This window comes from Mustelus asterias, unplaced genomic scaffold (genome assembly GCF_964213995.1).
Source record: "Mustelus asterias unplaced genomic scaffold, sMusAst1.hap1.1 HAP1_SCAFFOLD_47, whole genome shotgun sequence".
Taxonomy (NCBI): domain Eukaryota; kingdom Metazoa; phylum Chordata; class Chondrichthyes; order Carcharhiniformes; family Triakidae; genus Mustelus; species Mustelus asterias.
In genome coordinates, this window is record NW_027590122.1 from 928,997 (window position 1) to 954,176 (window position 25,180).

General features: G+C 45.8%; 2 protein-coding genes across 2 annotated transcripts in view; one reads left to right on the forward strand and one right to left on the reverse strand.

Annotated features, from left to right (window-relative positions):
* LOC144483173 (uncharacterized) overlaps positions 1–25,180 on the reverse strand; it is a 950,558-nt gene that overhangs the window by 47,135 nt on the left and 878,243 nt on the right. Inside the window, 1 exon segment of the mRNA XM_078201968.1 lies at positions 17,878–18,891. Coding sequence (XP_078058094.1) covers positions 17,878–18,540 — 663 coding nt within the window. The 5' untranslated portion in view covers positions 18,541–18,891.
* LOC144483154 (uncharacterized) lies at positions 20,689–22,771 on the forward strand. Its single transcript, XM_078201949.1, has 2 exons — positions 20,689–20,888; positions 21,008–22,771. Exon 2 carries the CDS (start codon positions 21,654–21,656, stop codon positions 22,518–22,520), a length of 867 nt encoding a protein of 288 aa, XP_078058075.1. The 5' UTR covers positions 20,689–20,888; positions 21,008–21,653; the 3' UTR covers positions 22,521–22,771.

Below are 25,180 nucleotides of genomic sequence, written 5' to 3' on the forward strand. Positions count from 1 at the left end.
CAAGGACACCCGCATCATGGAGAAACTGTGGAAATGTGACGATTGTGGACAAGGATTCATGTTGCCCTGTGATTTGGAAATTTATCAACGGAGTCACACTCGGGAGAGACCCTTCACTTGCTCAGTGTGTGGGAAGGGATACATTAAGTTCTCCCACCTGCTGAGTCACAATCTCACTCACACCAATGAGAGACCCTTTAAATGCTCTGACTGTGGGAGCGGATTCAAAAGCTCTGGGGAACTGGTGTCCCACCAGCGCACTCACAGTGAGGAGAGACTGTTCAGCTGCTCTCACTGCACAATGAAATTTAAATGGTCATCCACCCTGCGGAGACATCAGCGAGTTCACACTGGGGAGAGACCGTTCAGCTGCTCCATGTGTGGGAAGGGACTCTCTCGGTCCTCCGAACTGCGGGCACACCAACGAATTCACACTGGGGAGAGACCGTTCACCTGCAGTGTGTGTGGGAAGGGATTCTTTCGGTCATCCGCCCTGCTGACACACAAAGTCACTCACACCAATGAGAGACCCTTTAAATGCTCGGACTGTGAGAGTTGCTTCAAAAGTTCTCGGGATCTGATGTCCCACCAGCGCATTCACACTGAGGACAGACCATTCAGCTGCTCTCACTGCACAATGAGATTTAGATCATCATCAAACCTGCGGAATCACCAGCGAGTTCACTCCGGGGAGAGACCATTCACTTGCTCTGACTGTCGGAAGGGATTCACGCAGTTATCCGCCCTGCTGACACACCAGCGAGTTCACACCGGAGAGAGGCCATTCACCTGCTCTGTGTGTGGGATGGGATTCACTAATTTACCCAACCTGCTGAGTCATAAAGTCACTCACACCAGTGAGAGGCCCTTTAAATGCTCGGACTGTGGGAGTGAATTCAAAATTTCTGGGGAACTGGTGTCCCACCAGCGCATTCACACTGAGGACAGACCGTTCAGCTGCTCTCTCTGCACAAAGAGGTTTAAGAGGTCATCCACACTGCAGAGACACCAGCGAGTTCACACCAGGGAGAGACCGTTCATCTGCTCTGTGTGTGGGAAGGGATTCAGTCAGTCATTCACCCTGCTGACACACCAGCGTCTTCACACCGAGGAGAGACCATTTACCTGCACCGAGTGTGGGAAGGGATTCACTCTGTCATCCACCCTGCTGACTCACCAGCAAGTTCACAGCGGGGAGAGACCGTTCACCTGCTCCGAGTGTGGGAACAGATTCACACGGTTATCCAGCCTGCAGAGACACAAAGTCACTCACTCCCAGGAAAGACCCTTTAAATGCTCCGACTGTGGGAGTGGCTTCAAAATTTCTGAGCATCTGATAGACCACCAGCGCATTCACACTGGGGAGAGACCGTTCAGCTGCTCTCACTGCACAAAGAGGTTTGGAAGGACATGCACACTGAGGAGACACCAGCGAGTTCACACTGGGAGAGACCATTCACCTGCTCTGTGTGTGCGAAAGGATTCACTCGATACCCCAGCTGCTGATGCACAATGTCCCTCACACCCAGGAGAGACCCTTTAAATGCTCTGACTGTGGGAATGGTTTCAAAAGCTCTCAGGAACTGATGATCCACTGGTCCAATCACAGCTGCTGTGTGTGGGAAGAAATTCACCAGTTCATCCCTCCTGCGGAGACACCAGCGAGTTCACAAGTGATGACTGGGGTTGGATTCTGCTGTTATTGCTGCTGTTAATCACATCCAGGACTGAACCATGTTCATTCTGACAGTAGGTGAAGTGGGAGGGTCGGAGGGTTTCTTTCTGCTGGACTGGCCGGTCTCACAACTTTACTTCCAGTGAGCTGATGCTCTTTGAGCCTGGGAGAGCACATTTCCACTGAAATGACCCACACAAACTGATGAAGAACATTTATTTTATCCTGGAGAGTAAATAATGTTTTTCCTACCACTACATGTAGATCTAAAATAAATACATTTGTCTCTGTTCCATTGAGTCTACAGCACAGGGCCAGGCCAGTCGGCCCAATTGGTCTGTGTCAGTATTTATGCTCCACATGAGCCTCCACCCACCCCTCTTCATCTCCCCATCAGCATATCCTTCTATTCCTCTCTCCCTCATGTATGTATCGAGCTTCCCCTTCAATGTATTCATGCTGTTCACCTCAACCACTCGCTGTGGTAGTGAGTTCCACATTCTCACCACTCGCTGGTAAAGAGGTTTCTCACTGAACTCCCTGTTGGATTATTGAACCCCTTCATAATCTTAAAGACTTCCATCAGGTCACCCTTCAGTCTTCTCTTCTCTAGAGAAAATCAGCCCCAGCCTTTCCTGAAGGTTAAATGCTCTCAGTTCTGGGATTATTCTTGTGAATCTTTGTTGCCGCTTCTCCAGTGCCTCTATTTCCTTTTTCTAAATGGAGATCACAAATGTTGACAATGCTCCCAGTGTAGCCGAACCCTGATTCTAAACAAGTTGAACAGAACCTGTTCAATTCTATTCCTCGAGAATGGAACCCTGTATATGGGCCCCACACTTTAGGAAAGATGTGAAGTCCTTAGAGAGGGTGCAGAGGAGATTTACAAGAATGGCCCTGGGGATGAGGGACTTCAGTGAGTTCGAGAGACTTGAACAGCTGAAATTTCTCTCTTTAGATCAGACAGGCATTAGGATTGGGAATGGGGCCATTCAGCCCATTGAGTCCATGCTGGCTCTCTGTAGATCAAACTGTTGCCCTGTTCTCTCTCCGTGTCCCTGCGGATTTATTTCCCTGAAGCTCCCATCCAATTTCCTTTTGGAAACATTCCATTATCTCTGCTTCAGCCGCTCGTAGGGAGTGAGTTCCAGATATTTACCACTTCAAATGCAAACGAGGAGCAGAGAGCACAAAAGGAGGCCGTGTGACCCATTGTGCCCCTGCTGCCTCTTCAAACATTCTCAGCAACAAGGTCAGGGAGGCCACAGAACCATAGAAAATTACAGCTCAGAAACAGGCCTTTTGGCCCTTCTTGTCTGTGCCGAACCATTTTATGCCTAGTCCCACTGACCTGCACTTGGACCATATCCCTCCACACCCCTCTCAACCATGAACCCGTCCAAGTTTTTCTTAAATGTTAAAAGTGACCCCGCATTTACCACTTTATCCGGCAGCTCATTCCACACTCCCACCACTCTCTGCGTGAAGAAGCCCCCCCTAATATTCCCTTTAAACTTTTCTCCTTTCACCCTTAACCCATGCCCTCTGGTTTTTTTCTCCCCGAGCCTCAGCGGAAAAAGCCTGCTTGCATTCACTCTGTCTATACCCATCAAAATCTTATACACCTCTATCAAATCTCCCCTCAATCTTCTACGCTCCAGGGAATAAAGTCCCAACCTATTCAATCTCTCCCTGTAACTCAGCTTCTCAAGTCCCGGCAACATCCTTGTGAACCTTCTCTGCATTCTTTCAACCTTATTTACATCCTTCCTGTAACTAGGTGACCAAAACTGTACACAATACTCCAAATTCGGCCTCACCAATGCCTTATATAACCTTACCATAACACTCCAACTTTTATACTCGATACTCCAATTTATAAAGGCCAATGTACCAAAGGCACTCTTTACGACCCTATCCACCTGTGACGTCACTTTTAGGGAACTCTGTACCTGTATTCCCAGATCCCTCTGTTCAACTGCACTCTTCAGAGTCCTACCATTTACCCTGTACGTTCTTCTTTGGTTTGTCCTTCCAAAGTGCAATATCTCACACTTGTCTGCGTTAAATTCCATTTGCCATTTTCAGCCCATTTTTCTAGTTGGTCCAAATCCCTCTGCAAGCTTTGAAAACCTTCCTCACTGCCCACTACACCTCCAATCTTTGTATCATCAGCAAACTTGCTGATCCAATTGACCACATTATCATCCAGATCATTGATATAGATGACAAACAACAATGGACCCAACACCGATCCCTGCGGCACACCACTAGTCACAGGCCTCCACTCAGAGAAGCAATCCTCCACAACCACTCTCTGGCTTCTTCCATTGAGCCAGTGTCTTATCCAATTTACTACCTCCCCATGTATACCCAGCGACTGAACCTTCCTAACTAACCTCCCATGAGGGACCTTGTCAAAGGCCTTGCTGAAATCCAGGTAGACAACATCCACCGCCTTCCCTTCATCCACTTTCCTGGTAACCTCCTCGAAAAACTCTAATAAATTCGTCAAACATGACCTACCACGCACAAAGCCATGTTGACTCTCCCTAATAAGTCCCTGTCTATCCAAATATTGGTAGATCCTATCCCTTATCACACCTTCCAATAACTTGCCCACCACCGACGTCAAACTTACTGGCCGATAATTTCCCGGATTTCTTTTGGAACCTTTTTTAAACAACGGAACAACATGAGCCACCCTCCAATCATCCGGCACCTCCCCCGTGAATACTGACATTTTAAATATGTCTGCCAGGGCCCCTGCAAGTTCAACACTAGCTTCCCTCAAGGTCCGTGGGAATACCCTGTCCGGTCCTGGGGATTTATCCACTCTGATTTGCCTCAAGACAGCGAGCACCTCCTCCCCTTTAATCTGTAAAGGTTCCATGGCCTCCCTACCAGTTTGCCCTATTTCCGTAGACTCCATGCCCGTTTCCTCAGTAAATACAGATGCAAAAAAACCGTTTAGTATCTCCCCCATCTCTTTTGGTTCCATACACAGTGTACCACTCTGGTCTTCAAGAGGACCAATTTTATCCCTCACTATCCTTTTGCTCCTAACATACCTATAGAAGCTCTTTGGATTTTCCTTCACTCTGTCTGCCAAAGCAACCTCATGTCTTCTTTTAGCCCTCCTGATTTCCCTCTTAAGTAGCTTCTTGCACTTTTTATACTCCTCGAGCATCTGATGTGTTCCTTGCTGCCTGTACATTTCATACAACTCTCTCTTCCTCTTAATCAGTGTTACAATCTCCCTCGAGAACCAAGGTTCCTTATTCCTATTTACTTTGCCTTTAATCCTGACAGGAACATACAAACTCTGCACTCTCAAAATTTCTCCTTTGAAGGCCTCCCACTTTCCATTTACATCCTTACCAGAGAACAGCCTGTGCCAATCCACACTTCCCAGATCCCTTCTCATTTCATCAAATTTGGCCTTTTTCCAGTTTAGAACTTCAACCCGAGAACTTCAACCATGTTAAATTCTAACATGTGACTGGAGCTTTATTTTAAAAATTAATGTTGGATTCACCTACATGCTTGTGGAAGCTGCATAGCTGGCAGGAATTGTCTGAACTAAGAATTTCTTCTATGAATTTGATCAGTTGGAGGACATTATATTCTGTCAAATCTGGCTCAAGAATAAGGTTGATTGCTCAGTTCAAGTAAGAAGGAAAGCTATTGGCTTGCAGCAAGTGTCTTTTCGAACCAGGATATCTTGTATTAACCTTATTCAGTTGTGGGACATGGGCGTCACTGGCTGGCCAACATTTATTGCCCATCCCTAGATGCCCTTGTTCAGAGGGCAGTTGAGAGTCAACCACATTGTATGAACCAAATGTGTTCATTAAATATTACTGTATTTAGAACAAAGAACAAAGAAAGTTACAGCACAGGGACAGGCCCTTTAGCCCTCCAAGCCTGCTGCCGGACTAAATTAAAACCCCCTACCCTTCCGGGGACCATTTCCCTCTATTCCCATCCTATTCATGTATTTGTCAAGATGTCCCTTAAAAGTCACTACCGTATCCGCTTCCACTACCCCCCAGGCAACGAGTTCCAGGAACCCACTGCTCTCTGTGTAAAAAATCTGCCTCGTACATCTCCTTTAAACCTTGCCCCTCACACCTTAAACCTGTGCCCCCTAATAATTGACGCTTCCACCCTGGGAAACAGCTTCTGACTATCCACTCTGTCCATGCCTCTCATAATCTTGTAGACTTCTATCAGGTCGCCCCCTCAACCTCCCTCATTCCAGTGAGAACAAACCAAGTTTCTCCAACCTCTCCGCATAGCTAATGCCCTCCATACCAGGCAACATCCGGGTAAATATTTTCTGTGCCCTCTCCAAAGCCTCCACATCCTTCTGATAGTGTGGCGACCGGAATTGAACACTATATTCCAAGTGTGGCCTAACTAAGCTTCTCTAAAGCTGCAACATGACTTGCCAATTTTTAAACTCAATGCCCCAGCCAATGAAGGCAAGCATGCCGTATGCCTTCTTGACTACCTTCTCCGCCTGCATTGCCACTTTCAGTGACCTGTGTACCTGTACACCCAGATCCCTTTGCCGATCAATACTCCTAAGGGTTTTGCCATTTACTGTATATTTCCTATCTGTATTAGACCTTCCAAAATGCATTACCTCACATTTGTCCAGATTAAACTCCATCTGCCATCACTCCGCCCAAGATTCCAACCAATCTATATCCTGCTGTATCCTCTGATGGTCCTCATCACTATCCGCAAATCCACCAACCTTTGTGTCGTCCGCAAACTTCCTAATCAAACCAGTTACATTTTCCTCCAAATCATTTATATATATATATAACAAACAGCAAGGTCCCAGCACTGATCCCTGAGGAATGCCACTTGTCACTGCCCTCCATTCAGAAATGCACCCTTCCACTGCTACCCTCTGTCTTCTTTGACCGAGCCAGTTCTGTATCCACCTTGCCAACTCACCTCTGATCCCATGCGACTTCTCCTTCTGCACCAGTCTGACATGAGGGACCTTGTCTAAGTCCATGTGGACAACATCCACTGCTCTACCCTTATCAATCGTCTTCGTCACTTCCTCGAAAAACTCGACCAAGTCCGTGAGACACAACCTCCCCTTCACAAAGCCATGTTGCCTCTCACTAATACATCCACTTATTTCCAAGTGGGAATAAATCCTGTCTCGAAGAATTCTCTCCAATAATTTCCCTATCACTGATGTAAGGCTCACCGGCCTGTAATTACCTGGATTATTCTTGCTACCCTTCTTAAACAAAGGAACAACATTGGCTATTCTCCAATCCTCTGGGACCTCCCCTGTATGATGTGGAGATGCCGGCGTTGGACTAGGGTAAACACAGTAAGAAGTTTAACAACACCAGGTTCCTCTGGCTCCACACATAGATTCCCTCCCCTATCCTTGAGTGGGCCGACCCTCTCCCTGGCTACCCTCTTGTTCTTTATATATGTATAAAAAGCCTTGGGATTTTCCTTAATCCTGCTGGCCAATGATTTTTCGTGACCACTCTTAGCCCTCCTTACTCCTTGCTTAAGTTTCTTTCTACTTTCCTTGTATTCCACACTTGCTTCGTGTGTTCCTCCCCTGTAGCCAGTGAGGATACAAAGATCTCTCTCAAGACCCCAGCAATTTCCTCCCTTGCCTCTCTCAGTATTCTGGGGTATATCCCATCAGGGCCTGGGGACTTGTCTACCTTAATGTTTCTCAAGAACCCCAATACCACCTCCTTTTTGATCTCAACATGACTCAAACTATCTACACATCCTTTCCCAGACTCATCCACCACCAAGTCCTCTTTGGTGAATACTGACGCAAAGTACTCATTTAATATCTCCCCATTTCCTCTGGCTCCGCGCATAGATTCCCTCCCTTGTCCTGGAGTGGGCCAACCCTCTCCCTGGCTACCCTCTTGCTCTTTATATATGTATAAAAAGCCTTGGGATTTTCCTTAATCCTGCTGGCCAATGCTTTTTCGTGACCCCTTTTGGCCCTCCATTCTCCTTGCTTAAGTTTCTTTCTACCTTCCTTGTATTCCACACTTGCTTCGTGTGTTCCCAGCCTCCTAGCTTTGACAAATGTTTCGTTTTTCTCTTTGACGAGGCTCACAATATCTCTCATTATCCAAGGTTCCCAAAACTTGCCATACTTATCCTTCACCCTTACAGGAATGTGCCGGTCCTGAATCCCTATCAACTTACACTTGAAAGCCTCCCACACGCCAGATGTTGATTTGCCCTCAAACATCTGCCCCATCTGGTAGCTATTTATTAGCTACCAGTCATTAACAGATGAGAAATTAATGAGCCTTAATTGAGTTATAGTTAATCAATGAATCAGTAGTCATAGTAAAAGATTGAGTTTTATTTGCTGTAAAAGTTTAATTGCTGTGTATGTAAAGAATGTGCAATGAGGATAAATGTACTGGCGAGAGAGACCTTCAAGCTCTGATTAGCCTCAACATTTGAAACTGTGAGAATAAGGGGATTGTACAGAATCAGATAAAGGGATAGTATGAACCAGTTCTATTGAATTCCTGTCTAAGATAATAAGAGGTGATGGTGTCAGTAATTGAGGATCCAGTTAAATTAATCTAGTGATCAAATTGACCAATTGTCATGATACAACAGGCCCAAATCTGACGTGAGGTAATCGTCACTTTGTGGATAAAAGTAGAGGTTCTAAAGGTCTTCCTTGGGAGCCAAATACTGAAAACTCCCGAGGCTGAGTTCCAAGGAAATTACTGTCAGAGAAGGAGCCAGACTCCCGAGACTGAATTCCACAATAATTCCTGTGAAAGAAGGAGCCAGAGAGGGTTATGCTTCTACGGATTGATCACCCGCATGAAGTTGTAAAAGTCAATATCTTAAAGTTGTTGAGTAAAACTTTTTCATTCAGTAAACTTCTTTTTAAATTTACTATCCAGAGAATTCTGCCTTTACCACAAAGAGGGCAGGGAACAGGCTACAGATGAATTAAAGAGAAACCATTTGTGTCCAGAACATTGTGAACATCCTTTGACTCTGGTTGCCTTTGATCCTCAAGTCATTTTCTGTTTGTTTTAACCATGTTCTGTTTCATGAATAAACATTTATCAGTAAAAATATTTGATTTTGCTGGACTTTTCCTGATGAGATTGATGCACTTTAGGGAAAGTGGGTGAGAGGGGTTGGCAGGCTCTTTAACAGAAAGTGAGTCCCTCGAAGGTAATTGGCAAAGGAGCCAGAGGGGGAGATGAGATTTTATTTTATTTTTTGACGCAGCGAGTTGTTCTGATCTGCCTGAAAGCAGATTCAATAGAATCTTTCCAAAGGGTAAAGACTTGAAAGGGAAGAATTTGCAGGGCTGTGGGGACAGATCAGAGTGGTAGGATGAACCAGAGAGTCCTTTCAAAGAGATAGCAGGGGCACAATGGGCTGAATGGACTCCTGCAGCCTCTCAATCTCAGCCTGCTGCTTGTGCAGGGTAAAAGGGACAGATTTCATTGCAGCCTCTTCCCTGTATCTGTATTTAAAGAGACAGGTTTCTCTTTAGCTCTGAGTGACAGATATAACAATTGGTTGGAGGCCCATTTCCCACTCAGTCCTCCAGTACCTCCTTGTCCCTCTATTAGTGCGACTTCCATGGCAGTTTCCCAACTGGGGCGCAGGCCTCGTTATTCTCAGCTAAACTCAGCCCTCAGCTCCGTCGCCTGGCTGTCATTGACACGAGCAACAGAGACAGAAAGGTGTCCCAGGCTCAAATGGGACGTCGAAACGTGTGGCTTTAAATGAACTGTTAGGATCTCTGATGATGATCAACAATTTTTTAAAAATGAATTCTAAACCCAGTAAACAAATTAAAGAATCACACGACAAAACTTCAAGTTTTCTGATGTTTATTCCAACAAACTGGAAGCAACAATGATTAAACACTTTTTTATAGGGAACATAGCCCTTAAACTGTAAAATTAAACTTTGCCCTTTTACTCTTAACACCATTAAATATCCACTCAATGGATATATTTTACCCTGCCTTGGAATGTTGACACTCTTTCTCCAAAAACCAGCCCAAAGTGATTCTTTACTCCCCAAGGGTTTATTTCCATTGTTTTCCTTTTCCAGTCTGGCAACCTTTAATCCCAGAACTGTCCTTCACAGTGATGGTTCTCCTGGACATTTTCCCACTAACACAAGCAAGGCGAATCTTCCAGTCTTGTTTCACAATCTTTCAGGAATTTGTGACCAACATTCGACATTGGAGCAGAAGTCGGCCATTTGGCCCTTTGAGTCGGCTCCACCATTTATTTAGATCATGGCTGATCTGTTTGTGTTGCGTTCTCGTGTTATACCCAATACTTTTGATGCCCTTATCCAACAAGAATTAGTATAAAGGCAAAATTCTGCTGTTGTTGGAATCTGAAACAAAAACAGAAAATGCTGGACAATCTCAGCAAGTCTGACAGCATTTGTAAAGAGAGAATAGAGACAACATTTTGAGTCAGGATTACTCTTTGTCAGAGGTGAAGACAAGGAAATTCGGACAAAATTTATCCTGTGAAGGTCAAGAATTGGGAAGCAATCTATTAAACCTCCTCTGAACCACTTTCAATGCATTTGTATCATTTCTTAAACAGGAGACAAAGCTGCACCCAGTATTCAAGATGCAGTCTCAGCAACGCCCTGTATAACTGAAACAGAACATCTTTACTTCTCTGTTCAATTTCTCTCGTAATAGAACAAAGAACAAAGGAAATTACAGCACAGGAACAGGCCCTTCGGCCCTCCAAGCCTGCACCAACCGTGCTGCCTGACTTAACTAAAAGCCCCTACCCTTCCGGAGACCATATCCCTCTATTCCCATCCTATTCATGTCCTTGTCAAGACGCCCCTTAAAAGTCACTACCGTATCCGCTTCCACTACCTCCCCCGACAACGCGTTCCAGGCACCCACTACTCTCTCTCTAAAAAATCTGCCTTGTACATCTCCTTTAAATCTTCCACCTCGCACTTTAAACCTATGCCCTCTAGTAACTGACTCTTCCACCCTGGGAAAAAGCTTCTGACTATCCGCTCTGTCCATGCCCTCATAATCTTGTAGATTTCTATCAGGTCTCCCCTCAACCTCCGTCGCTCCAGTGAGAACAAACCAAGTTGCTCCAACCTCTCCTCATAGCTAATGCCCTCCATACCAGGCAACATCCTGGTAAATCCTTTCTGTACCCTCTCCAAAGCCTCCATATCCTTCTGGTGGTATGGCGACCAGAATTGAACACTATATTCCAAGTGCGGCCTAAGTTCTATAAAGCTGCAACATGACTTGCCAATTTTTAAATTCAATACCCTGGCCGATGAAGGCAAGCATGCCATCTGCCTTCTTGACTACCTTCTCCACCTGCATTGCCACTTTCAGTGAACTGTGTACCTGTACACCGAGATCCCTTTGCCTATCAATATTCTTAAGGGTTCTGCCATTTACTGTATATTTCCTATCTGTATTAGACCTTCCAAAATGTATTACCTCACATTTGTCTGGAATAATAAAGGATAACATTCCATTTGTCAGAACTTTGATTTATTTGAACTAAGATTTATGGGGGTTCTCTTAGAAAGAATCATAGAAACCCTACAGTGCAGAAGGAGGCCATTCGGCCCATCGTGTCTGCACCGACCACAATCCCACCCAGGCCCTACCCCCACATATTTTACCCGCTAATCCCTCTAACCTACACATCCCAGGACTCTAAGGGGCAATTTTTTAACCTGGCCAATCAACCTAACCCGCACATCTTTGGACTGTGGGAGGAAACCGGAGCACCCGGAGGAAACCCACGCAGACACGAGGAGAATGTGCAAACTCCACACAGACAGTGACCCGAGCCAGGAATCGAACCCGGGAGCTGTGAAGCAGCAGTGCTAACCACTGTGCTACCGTGCCGCCTTGTTTACAATAACCTCCCTAATAGTAAATCACACCAGGTTCCAGTGACTTAATCATATGGCAAGAAAGAATACTTTAAATGGTGAATTCAGAAACTTTATTAATCATTAAAAATTTAACAAGTCAGAAAGATAAAAAAAAACAGAGTGTCGATTAACAGTTAATAGAGAAAGTTTAACTTTTAACAATTGAACTGACTTCTCTCCATCCCTCTCACACCAGGACATGAAGTGACCGCTCCAAAAACGTGGATAACTTGTAAAACCAACAGCTCTCGACACTTCTCTGTAAACATCTCTCCCTCCACCTTTCTCGACCAAATTGCCTTCTCAAGACCACTTTTTTATACTTTAAAAATGTCGAAAGCTGAGAGGGAGTGATTGGAGGCAGCAGTGCTGGTGAGAGATTAATTGAATTGTTTATTTATTTAATTAGTCAGCTGGTGTGTGTTTTTTTTGGCCTTTACTTTTGCAGTAGTATTTTAAGTTTAAAGTGAAAACTGGAAGTGGGCTGCTAAGGAGTCTGGGAAGGGTTTGTTAAGCGCGCGAAGTATAAAAGGTAGGCTGCAGTATACAGCGGGCAGCGTCGGGAGCGGGCAGTGGAGTGAGTGGGAAGCAGAGTGCGAGCTATAAGGCTTTGGCTCACAGGGCTTGTGTGGGAAGCAGAGTGTGAGCTATAAGGCTTTGGCTCACAGGGCTTAGGCAGAAAGGGCGAGCAGGGGTGAGTTTAATTCATTTTTGCTGTTTCTACCTGGTACTGGCAAGGTATCTAGAGGGGATGGGTGTGCAGGCAGTGCTATGTTCCTCTTGCACTATGTTTGAGGTGAGGGATGACGACAGTGTCCCTGCTGATTACACCTGTGGGAAGTGCACCCATCTGCAGCTCCTCCAAAATCGTGTTAGGGAACTGGAGCTGGAGTTGGATGAACTTAAGATCATTAGGGATGCAGAGGTGGCCATAGACAGAAGCTTTAGGAATACAGTTACTCCGAGGAATGAAAACAGATGGGTGACGGTGAGAGGGGCTGTGAGGAAGCAGTCTGTGCAGGGATCCCCGGTGCTCGTTCCCCTTAGCAACAAGTATTCCGCTTTGGATACGGTTGAGGGGGATGACATACCAGTGGTGAGCCGCAGTGAGAGGATCTCCAGCACTGTGTCCGTCTCTGTGGCTCGGGAGGGTAAGGGGCAGAGCGGGAGGGCAATAGTTATTGGGGACTCGTTAGTTAGAGGGATAGATAGGAGGTTCTGTGGCAGCAAAAGAGACTCACCGATGGTATGTTGCCTACCGGATGCCAAGGTCCGTGACGTCTCAGACCGTGTTTTCCGGATTCTGAAGGGGGAGGGGAAACAGTCACAAGTCGTGGTACACATTGGTACCAATGACATAGGTAAGAGAAGGGACGGGGATTTAAAGCAGGAATTTCTGGAGCTGGGCTGGAAGCTGAGAGCCAAGACAAAACATGTGGTCATCTCTGGTACGTTGCCGGTGCCACGTGATAGCGAGTTGAGGAACAGGGAGAGAGTGCAGTTAAACATGTGGTTGCAGGGATGGTGTAGGAGGGAGGGTTTCAGATACGTGGATAATTGGAACACATTCTGGGGAAGGTGGGACCTGTACAAACAGGACGGGGTGCACCTGAACCAGAGGGGCACCAATATCCTAGGAGGGAAATTTGTTACGGCTCTTCAGGGGGGTTTAAAGTAATTAGTCAGGGGAGTGGGAAAAGGAGTTGTAGTCCAGAAGTCAGTGAGGGTGATGAGGTATTGGGGAAGGTATCAGGGTCAAGGGTGGGTACCGGTAGACAGGAAGGTGGGTTGAAGTGTGTCTACTTCAATGCAAGGAGCATCCGGAACAAGGTAGATGAACTTGGGGCGTGGATTGGTACTTGGGACTACAATGTTGTGGCCATTACGGAGACGTGGGTAGAACAAGGACAGGAATGGTTGTTGGATGTTCTGGGGTATAGATGTTTCACTAAGTCTAGGGAAGCTGGTAAAAGAGGTGGAGGAGTGGCATTGTTAATCAAGGATAGTTTAACGGCTGCGGAAAGGCACTTCGAGGGGGATCTGCACACTGAGGTTATATGGGCTGAGGTTAGAAATAGGAAAGGAGCGGTCACGTTGTTAGGAGTTTACTATAGGCCCCCAAATAGTAATAGAGATGTGGAGGAAGAAATTGCTAAGCAGATTATGGATATGTGTGGGGGTCACAGGGTAGTTGTCATGGGGGACTTTAACTTTCCAAATATTGATTGGAACCTTTGTAGGTCAAATAGTTCGGATGGGGCAGTTTTTGTGCAGTGTGTGCAGGAGGGTTTCCTGACACAATATGTGGATAGGCCGACAAGAGGTGAGGCCACATTGGATTTGGTACTGGGAAATGAACCGGGCCAAGTGTTAGATTTGGTTGTGGGAGAGCACTTTGGAGATAGTGACCACAATTCGGTGTCTTTTGTTATTGCAATGGAGAGGGATAGGGCCGTACGGCAGGGCAAGGTTTACAATTGGGGGAGAGGTAATTATGATGCGATTCGGCAAGAATTAGGGGGCATAAGTTGGGAACAGAAACTGTCAGAGAAAGGAACTAATGAAAAGTGGAACTTTTTCAAGGAACAAATACTGGATGTCCTTGATAGGTATGTCCCTGTCAGGCAGGGAGGAAATGGCCGAGTGAGGGAACCATGGTTCACAAAAGAGGTGGAATGTCTTGTGAAAAGGAAGAGGGAAGCTTATGTAGGGATGAGGAAACAAGGTTCAGATGGCTCGATTGAAGGTTACAAGTTAGCAAGGAATGAGCTGAAAAAGGGGCTGAGGAGAGCTAGGAGGGGACACGAGAAGTCCTTGGCGAGTCAGATCAAGGAAAACCCCAAGGCTTTTTACTCTTATGTGAGGAATAAAAGAATGACCAGGGTGAGGTTAGGGCCGGTCAAGGACAGTAGTGGGAACTTGTGTATGGAATCAGTAGAGATAGGCGAGGTGATGAATGAATACTTTTCTTCAGTGTTCACCAAGGAGAGGGGCCATGTTTTTGAGGAAGAGAAGGTGTTACAGGCTAATAGGCTGGAGGAAATAGATGTTCGGAGGGAGGATGTCCTGGCAGTTTTGAATAAACTGAAGGTCGATAAGTCCCCTGGGCCTGATGAAATGTATCCTAGGATTCTTTGGGAGGCAAGGGATGAGATTGCAGAGCCTTTGGCTTTGATCTTTGGGTCCTCGCTGTCCACGGGGATGGTGCCAGAGGACTGGAGAATGGTGAATGTTGTTCCTCTGTTTAAGAAAGGGAATAGAAATGACCCTGGTAATTATAGACTGGTTAGTCTTACTTCAGTGGTTGGTAAATTGATGGAAAAGGTCCTTAGAGATGGGATTTACGACCATTTAGAAAGATGCGGATTAATCCGGGATAGTCAGCACGGATTCGTGAAGGGCAAGTCGTGCCTCACAAATTTGATAGAATTTTTTGAGGAGGTAACTCAGTGTGTTGATGAAGGTAGGGCAGTTGATGTCATATACATGGATTTTAGAAAGGCGTTTGATAAGGTCCCCCATGGTCGGCTTATGATGAAAGTGAGGAGGTGTGGGATAGAGGGAAAGTTGGCCGATTGGATTGGTAACTGGCTGTCTGATCGAAGACAGAGGGTGGTGGTGGATGGAAAATTTTCGGATTGGAGGCAGGTTGCTAGCGGAGTGCCACAGGGATCAGTGCTTGGTCCTCTGGTCTTTGTGATTTTTATTAATGACTTAGAGGAGGGGGCTGAAGGGTGGATCAGTAAATTTGCTGATGACACCAAGATTGGTGGAGTAGTGGATGAGGTGGACAGCTGTTGTAGGCTGCAAAGAGACATAGATAGGATGCAAAGCTGGGCTGAAAAATGGCAAATGGAGTTTAACCCTGATAAATGTGAGGTGATTCATTTTGGTAGGACTAATTTAAATGTGGATTACAGGGTCAAAGGTAGGGTTCTGAAGACTGTGGAGGAACAGAGAGATCTTGGGGTCCATATCCACAGATCTCTAAAGGTTGCCACTCAAGTGGATAGAGCTGTGAAGAAGGCCGATAGTGTGTTAGCTTTTATTAACAGGGGGTTGGAGTTTAAGAGCCGTGGGGTTATGCTGCAACTGTACAGGACCTTGGTGAGACCACATTTGGAATATTGTGTGCAGTTCTGGTCACCTCACTACAAGAAGGATGTGGAAGCACTGGAAAGAGTGCAGAGGAGATTTGGGCTCGGAGAATCAGAACCCAGACTTTATCATCCTTATCCTGTTTCTTCCTTTGCCACCACTCCCTCTGTTTTGCGGGAGGGTCGTGGGGATTCCAATCAGAACTAATCATTTTATCATAAAAGTTAAATACTGCGGATGCTGGAATCTGAAACAACAACAGAAAATGCTGGAAAATCTCAGCAGGTCTGACAGTATCTGTGGAGAGAGAATAGAGCCAATGTTTCGATTCTGGATGACCCTTTATAAGAGTGCTTCTGAAGTGTCATCCTGACTCGAAAGATTGGCTCTATTCTCTAATCATTTTAATCGATAAGTTTCTTGTTCTTAGTTTCCAAATGGCAGGTAAGAGACCTGTCCAGTCCCCACTTGAGCTCTGATTTGTCACTGGCCATGCTTGGGTCGGATTATAACCATTAGAATCTACTCTCAGAGGCCTGCTTTTCAGTCCAGTGCTACTTGGAGTATACCGTCACTTCACCGACTATCAGGTCACAAGTCCCTCACAGTTCTTATCACAAATTTATGATAAAATAATTTAAACATGCCTGAGAACGCTTCTTAACTTCTTAGTCAGCTACCTACCCCCGTTTGTTGATTAGTCAGACCCCATTTTTACAGATTCTAGGTTTCTCAGCTGCTGAACACCAGCCGGTCCTACAATAATCTCATAGAATCTCTACAGTGCAGAAGGAGGCCATTCAGCCCATCAAGTCTGCACCAAACACAATCCCACCGACCCTATCCCCATAACCCCATGCATTTACCCTAGCTAGTCCCCCTGACACTAAGGGGCAATTTAGCATGGCCAATCCACCTCACCCGCACTTCTTTGGACTGTGGGAGGAAACTGGAGCACCCGGAGGAAACCTACACAGACAAGGGGAGAATGTGCAAACTCCACACAGACAATGACCCAAGCTGGGAATCGAACCCGGGTCCCTGGAGCTGTGAGGCAGCAGTGCTAACCACTGTACCACTGTGCCGCCCCAGTTTAATTCTCACTCGTTCTGAGTAAATATTCTCACCAGGTCCTCTGTTGGGGCCCTGCTAAGCAGCTTTAATGGTTCATGATTGCAGAAACTGAGCAGTCACAGGAATGTGGTCAAGATAGTCCAGTCCCACAATGCCTCACATTCAATCTGCAGTCCTTCAATTATAACAGAATATGTGGCTGTATGTAGCTGCCTCGGCCGTGGTCAACCCCAACACTGCCTTCCTGAACTGTTACAATGCCTGAGGTGTAAGTACGCCCATAGGGAGGGATTTCCAGCTACACATTCCAGACTTTCACTCACTGTTGGTGGGTTCCAGATTGATATATTCCATTCAACCACTCCCAAGCTGAGTTATTCCAATTCCTTTATTGTCCAGGACAATATATTCACAATATCTTTAAAACAAAAATTCAACAACCCCATTTGATTTCAGGTATTAACATATTCTGTTAGTTTGTTCTTTATTGTCAATGTCAGGCTGGGGTTGTTCCTCTTGGAGCAAAGGAGGTTGAGGGTAGATTTGATAGAGGTGGACAAGATTCTAACAGGTTTAGATAAGGCGGACAAAGAAAAGCTGTTCCCATTAGCTGAAGGGACAAGGACGAGGGGGGCACAGATTTAAGGATTTGAGTCAGAGATGCAGTGGGGGATGTGAGGAAGAATATTTTGATGCAGCGAATGGTAATGACCTGGAACTCGCTGCCTACGAGGGTGGAGGAAGTGGAGACAATAAACAATTACAAAGGAAATTGGATGGGAATTTGGGGGGTTTCAAACAGAAATGCTGACTAAATATCTCTGAACTTCCTCACACCCGGTCACTCTGTGATCCTTGTGAAATTTGAAACCAGGTATTCGCAACAAGACTCAAAGAGCATCAGCCCACTGGAGGCAAAGTTGTGAGACCGACCAGTCCCGCAGAAAGAAACCCTCCGACCCTCCCCATTGACCAACTGTGAGAATGAACAAAATGCAGTCCTGGATGTAATTGAGAGCAGAAACAATAACAGCAGAATCCAACCACTGGAATCACTCGTGAACTCGCTGGTGTCTCAGCAGGTGGGATGAAAGACTGAATCTCTTCTCACACACAGAGCAGGTGAAGGGCCTCTCTCCAGTGTGAACTCGCTGGTGTGTCTGCAGGTGGGATGACTGAGTGAATCCCTTCTCACACTGAGAGCAGGTGAACGGTCTCTCCCCAGTGTGAATTCGCTGGTGTATCTGCAGGTGGGATGACCGAGTGAATCCCTTCCCACAGTGAGAGCAGGTGAATGGCCTCTCCCCTGTGTGAACTTGGTAGTGTGTCTGCATGTGGGCTGACTGAGTGAATCCCTTCCCACACTGAGGGCAGGTGAATGGCCTCTTCCCAGTATGAATGCGCTCATGTGCCCGCAGGTTGGATGAACAAGCGAATCCTTTCCCACACTGAGAGCAGATGAATGGCCTCTCCCCAGTGTGAGCTTGCTGGTGCCTCCACAGGCTGGATAAATGACTGAATCCCTCCCCACACTGAGAACATGTGAACGGCTTCTCCCCAGTGTGAACTCGCTGGTGTGTCTGCAGGTTGAATGACTGAGTGAATCCCTTCCCACACTGAAAGCACGTGAATGGTCTCTCCCCAGTGTGGCTGCGCCGATGAGCTTCCAGCTCAGTTGGGTATCTGTATCTCTTCCCACAGTCCCCACATTTCCATGGTTTCTCCATGGTGCAGGTGTCCTTGCCTCTGTCTTGGGTGGACAATCAGTTGAAGCCTCGTCGACACACAGAACACGGGTACAGTCTCTACCCGCTGTGAATGGTGTGATATTTATTCAGGCTGTGTAACTGGTTAAAGCCCTTTAGTCCGTGCGCTGGAACACTCTCACTCGAGTGTGGCAGTGTGTTGGTGCTTTTCCAGTCACACTGATGTTTGAAATCTTTTCAAATCGACAGACTGGACAACCATTTCTCCTTCTAGATTCAAAGTCCGATGATATTCAGCTTCCAAGGAATATGACTCTGTCAGATCTAGACGTGACGTTTGAGATTTCGGCCTGTGATTCCTCTTTCAATATCCTGTAAAATGAGGTTACAAAAGTCATCAGTGTCAGGACAGGATAGAAATTCAGAGCAGGATTCTATTTAAAAATGAAAGTGGATGGGCGCTTGAAGGAAATATACTTTCAGGAGAATGGGGATATAGAGTGGGAATGGGACTGGAATGTTATACAGAGAGTCAGCATGGACTCGAGTTACCGAATGGATTCCTTCTGTGCTGTAATGACTTTATGACTGGTAATGTATAACATCGCTGCAGCATTATATTACAATGCAAGAAATAATAATAAATGTATTTTATTACAGAAGCATAAAGAATGTATCTAATCTGGGTACCATATAATAACACTAGACATATCTCTGTCCTATATTAATTTACTGTCCCCTTAAATGTCAGCCATCTCCTGGGGAAAGCTGCCCTTTAATTGTGAACATTAGGAAAAAGACCATCCTTTTAGACAGACAAATAAATGTGTCAAGTTGAGGGAGCAAAGGATGTTCACCAGGCTGATTCAGGGAATCACAGGACTGATGTAGGAGGAGAGATTGACTCGGTTAGAATTGTTTTCGTTGGAGTTCAGATGAATGAGGGGGGAATCTCAAAGAGACTTATAAAATTCTACAGGTTGAGACAGGATAGATGCAGGGAGGATGTTCCTGATGGAGTCCAGAACTGGGGGTCACAGTCTGAGGATTCAGGGTAGACCATTTAGGACGGAGGTGAGGAGACATTTCTTCACCCAAAGAGTGGTGAGCCTGTGGAATTTATTACCACAGGAAGTAGTTGGTGCCAAAACATTGAATGTATTCAAGAGGCGGCTGGATAAAGCACTCGGGGCGAATGGGATCACAGGTTATGGGGAAAAAGCAGGATTCGGCTACTCAGTTGGATGATCAGCCATGATTGTAATGAATGGCGGAGCAGGCTCGAAGGGCCAAATGGCCTCCTCCTGCTCCTATCTTCTATATCAATGTCTTTAAGAGAGAGAGAAACCTGGGCCAACTTTTCCAGAGTCTGCAGCTTCCCTGGATTCACTTCCTTTCCCTTCAGTTGCTGCAAGTCCCCAATTTCCCCCAGAATGAGAAAAGAATTGGAAAGGGGGAGAAAAGAAAGTGTTTTACTCACAGATGTTGGCCTCTTTTAGGTCAAAACAAAGGAACAAACTCAAGTTAAATCAGGACAAAGTAAAAGGGGCAGCTCCCCAAAAGGAGGGGGAACAGCCCGATCAGAAATCAAAGTACAAAGGAAAGAGCGAGATGTTGACCTCTTTTAAGGAAATAAGTGATAAATTAGTTATCCGCCAGAGTTCGATGTCATCTGATCGCTTGTTTGGAGAATAAAACATACTGAGGAACCTCGCTTCATCTGGGATATGACGCTGGCGTAACCCATGTCATCAAAATAACTCCCTTCCGACAGGAGGAAGTTTCAGTGCAGCTCAATCTGACTGTCACAAAGACCTGATTGGCTGGAGGACCAGAGTCCTTCCGGTCCTCCAACTCTTCCCATTGGTCAACACCCCAGCATGAAGGTCAGGAGGCGTCTACCCCGCACATGCGCAGTTTCCCCTCTCTCTTGGACATGCGCAATCCCGGGGCCGGGGGGAGGGGGAGATCACCGAGCGGCTTCTCGCTCTGGCCGGAGCCGTCAGCCGGTTGCGTGGAAACCTTGGCTCGATGTGGTGTAGGGGGAGGGGAACAATGGGTGGGGGCGGGGCTCCCGGGTCCGCGCGCCCGGGCCTGCGCACTGGAACACCATAACGTCATTGCGGAAGAGACTGATTTTTATTGGCTCATTCAGGCAGGCTCCATTGTGGACGTCACAATGCGGAAGCTCGATTGATTCAGATTCAGACTCAGTGAAACTTCCTCCTCTGGGCAACATCTGGGAGGAAATCAAATGTTTCCCCCTTTCCATTTATTTTCTCATTCTGGGGGAAATTGGGGACTTGCAGCAACTGAAGGGAAAGGAAGTGAATCCAGGGAGGCTGCAGACTCTGGAAAGATTGGCCCAGGTTTCTCTCTCTCTTAAAGATATTGACATCCTTTGCAGAGTTCCACATGAATTAGAATTGTCTGTACTGAATTTCTATCTTGTTTTGATAGTGATGACTTTTGTAAATTCTTTTTACAGGATATTAGAAGGAGAGGATTTACTGATAGAAATGTCAAGATCTAACAGTCACTCAATTCATGGGAGCTGAATGTCATCGGTTTGAATCTGGAAGAAGAAACGTATAGCTGTTTGAATTGGGTGACATGATGCAATGCGGTGTCGATAGAAACTGATAGCCAAGTTCCGCACACATGAGGACGGCCTCAACCTGGATATTGGGTTCATGTCACACTATTTGTAACCCCCACAGTTGCGTGGACCTGCAGAGTTTCACTGGCTGTCTTGTCTGGAGACAATACACATCTTTTTAGCCTGTCTTGATGCTCTCTCCACTCACATTGTTTTGTTTCTTAAAGACTTGATTAGTTGTAAGTATTCGCATTCCAACCATTATTCATGTAAATTGAGTCTGTGTCTTTATATGCTCTGTTTGTGAACAGAATTCCCACTCACCTGAAGAAGGGGCTTAGAGCTCCGAAAGCTTGTGTGGCTTTTGCTACCAAATAAACCTGTTGGACTTTAACCTGGTGTTGTTAAACTTCTTACTGAATTGGGTGAACCATTGGTGTGAACAGAAAAGCATCAAGGCCCGTGCAACCCGAGTGACGGTGTTCCAGTGCACGTATTGTGAAAACTGCAGGAGAGACAGAAAGACACACGGATCATGGAAAAACCATGGAAATGTGAGGACTGTGAAAAGTCATTCCGTTCCCCATCAGTGCTGGAAATTCATCGACGCAGTCACACCGGGGAGAGGCCATTCTCCTGCTCCAATTGTGGGAAAGGATTCACTCGGTTATCGATCTTGCGGACACACCAGCGAGTTCACACCGCGGAGAGGCCATTCACCTGCTCTCAGTGTGGGAAGGGATTCACTCAGTCATCGCACTTGCTGATACACCAGCGAGTTCACAATGGAGAGAGGCCATTCACTTGCCCCATGTGTGAGAAGGGATTCAGCGATTCATCCACACTGCAGACACACCAGCGAGTTCACACCGGAGAGAGGCCGTTTCCCTGCTCTGTGTGTGGGAAGGGATTCAGTATCTCCGCCAACCTGCTGAGACACCAGCAACTTCATACTGGGGAGGCTTCCTTCACCTGTTTTGAGTGTGGTAAAGGATTCAGTGATTCGTCCAACCTGTTTTCACACCAGCGAACTCACACTGGGGAGAGGCCGTTCACCTGCTTACTGTGTGGAAAGGGATTTAGCCAGGCATCCAGCCTGCAGACACACCAGCGAGTCCACACCGGGGAGAGGCCGTTCACCTGCTCAGTGTGCGGCAAGGGATTCAGTGATTCATCCAACCTGATTTCACACCAGCGAGTTCACACGGGGGAGAGGCCATTTAACTGCTTTGTGTGTCAGAAGGGATTCAGTCGATTATCTAACCTGCTGACGCACCAGCGACTTCACACTGGGGAGAGGCCGTTTGCCTGCAATGAATGTGGAAAGGGATTCACACGATCATCCCACCTGCTGAGACACCAGCAAGTTCATAAGCGATTACAAGCATTGGATTCTGCTTAATCACACCCAGGACTGAACCACATTCATTCTGACAGTTGGTGAAGTGGGAGGGTCGGAGGGTTTCTTTCTGCTGGACTGGCCAATCTCACAACTTTGTTTCCAGTGGGCTGATGCTCTTTGAGCCTGGGAGAGCACATTTCCACTGAAATGATCCACAAAAACTGGTGAAGGATGTTTATTTAATCCTGGATCATAAATAATGTTTTTCCTACCACCAAAGGTCGATGTAAAATAAATACATTTGTCTCTGTCCCATTGAGTCTACAGCACAGGGCCGGGCCAGTCGGCTCAATTGGTCTGTGTCAGTATTTATGCTCCACATGAGCCTCCACCCATCCCTCTTCATCTCCCCCCATCAGCATATCCTTCTATTCCTTTCTCCCTCATGTATGTATCTAGCTTCCCCTTCAATGTATTCATGCTATTCACCTCAACTGTGGTAGTGAGTTCTACAGTCTCACCACTCGCTGGTAAAGAGGTTTCACATTAAATCCCTATTAGATTATTGAATCTCTGAAAATGCACACAGCATTTGTAACAAAAAGGATGAATTGTCAGCGCGGATAGAGATAAATGTGTGTGTCCTGATAGACATTACAGAGACTTAGCTGAAAGGTCACGGAGGCTGGGATCTAAATATTGAAGGGTATTTGACATAATGGAATGGCAGGAAGCTAGGAAAAGGTGACAGGATCTCTCCCATTAATTAATGATGACATTAGTTCAGTACAGAGCTACCACCTTAGCCTGAAAGATCAGGATGAAGGATCGGTTTGGGTCGAGATAAGAAATGGTAAAGGTACGAGGTCTCTTGTGGGAGAATTTAATGGGCCCCTTACCTAAGTTACACTGAACTGATTTCTTTATTTTGAACATGACACTATAATAGTATGTTTATTTATTAGTGTCACAAACCGGCTCACATTAACACTGCAATGAAGTTACTGTGAAAATCCCTGAGTTGCCACAACTCAGCACCTATTTGGGGACACTGAGGGAGAATTTAGCATGGCCAATGCACCTGACCAGCATGTCTTTCCAACTATGGGAGGAAACCGGAGCACCCGGAGGAAACCCACGCAGACACGGGGAGAACGTGCAGGCTCCGCACAGACAGTGACCCAAGCCGGGAATTCACCATGGGTCCCTGGTGCCGTGAGGCAGCAGTGCTAACCACTGTGCCACCGTGCCGCACTCAGATGCTATATTGCACTGCCCAGAAATAAAATAAACACCTGATCAAAAAGGACTAGGAAAAAGTACAAACTTATAAATCTCAACTCCTTTTCACAAATACAGATCAAATACTTCATCATTTCCAGTTCCCAGTCACATCATTTTCTCATTATTGTGTTCTGATTATTCAAATAGTATCTCTATTAAACTCATAGATAATACCATTATTTTATTCCGTGACGTCATATAAACTAACATTTGAAGCTAAGACATTGTTTTAAAGCTGTATTTACACATATTTTCAAATCTTCACCCAAAGCATTCCAAAGATTCATCCACAAACTGAAATATACACAGACTTCAAAGTTGTACAAACATAACATTTTTTAAACTTGGTTTTTTCTACTTAATTCATGATCTTCCCTTAAAGTCAACAGGTTCTTTGCAAATTTTCAGGCAATGATTCCTTTTTTGCTTCATCCAAAATCATTGCAGTTTTCAGTTCAACTGACTTCCTAAACTTTAAAAACTGGACATTTTATAAGTAATTTGTTGCTAAGTTCTTGAAAATTCACTTTATTACTATTCATTTGGCTTTTTTCTGTAACATATCGATCGGATTAATAAAGTTAAAGTTTGATGTTTATTTATTCGTGTCACAAGTAGACTTACATTAACACTGAAATGAAGTTAATGGAAATCCCCCAGTCACCACACTCCGGCACCTCTTTGGCTACACTGAGGGAGAATTTAGCATGGCCAATGCACCTAACCAGCACGTCTTTCGGACAGTGGGAGGAAACCGGAGCACCCGGAGGAAATCCACGCAGACGCAGGGAGAATGTGCAGACTCCACACAGTGACCCAAGCCAGGAATCAAACCTGGGTTCCTGGCACTGAGAGGCAGCACTGCTCACCACAGTGCCGCCATGTTGCCCAAATATTCATGCTATTTTATAATGTTTCCCCAAACCTCTGAAGAATCATCTCAAGTGAACAATACAAAATATGCAATGACTGCGGATCCAATATAAATTTAGTCTTACTCAGAATTTCAATACTCTTTGATTATTTTATTTTAATATATTGTATGTGTGTTTTCCAACAAAAGGTATGGTCTCGGAGAACACCCAGAACTATATTTCCATATTGGGGAGGCGATGGTGTAGTGGCAGTGTCACAGGACGAGTGACCCAGAGACTCAGGGTAATGCTCTCGGGACCCAGGTTCGAATCCTATTGCGGCAACTGGTGAAATATAAATTAGATGAAAATCTGGGATTAAATGTCTAATGATGATTAGAAACTATTGTCGATTGTCATAAAAGCCCATCTGGTTTACTGATGTCCTTTAGGGAAGCAAATCTGCCAACCTTATCTGGTCTGACCAACATGTAACTCCAGATCCACAGCAACATGGTTACCTTTAATTGCTCTCTCAGATCAAGGACAATTAGGAATGGGCAATAAATGCTGTCCCAGCAA

Excerpts from the sequence above, each read along its gene's own strand:
- LOC144483154 (XM_078201949.1), top strand. The coding sequence starts at position 21,654 with ATGGAAAAACCATGGAAATGTGAGGACTGTGAAAAGTCATTCCGTTCC.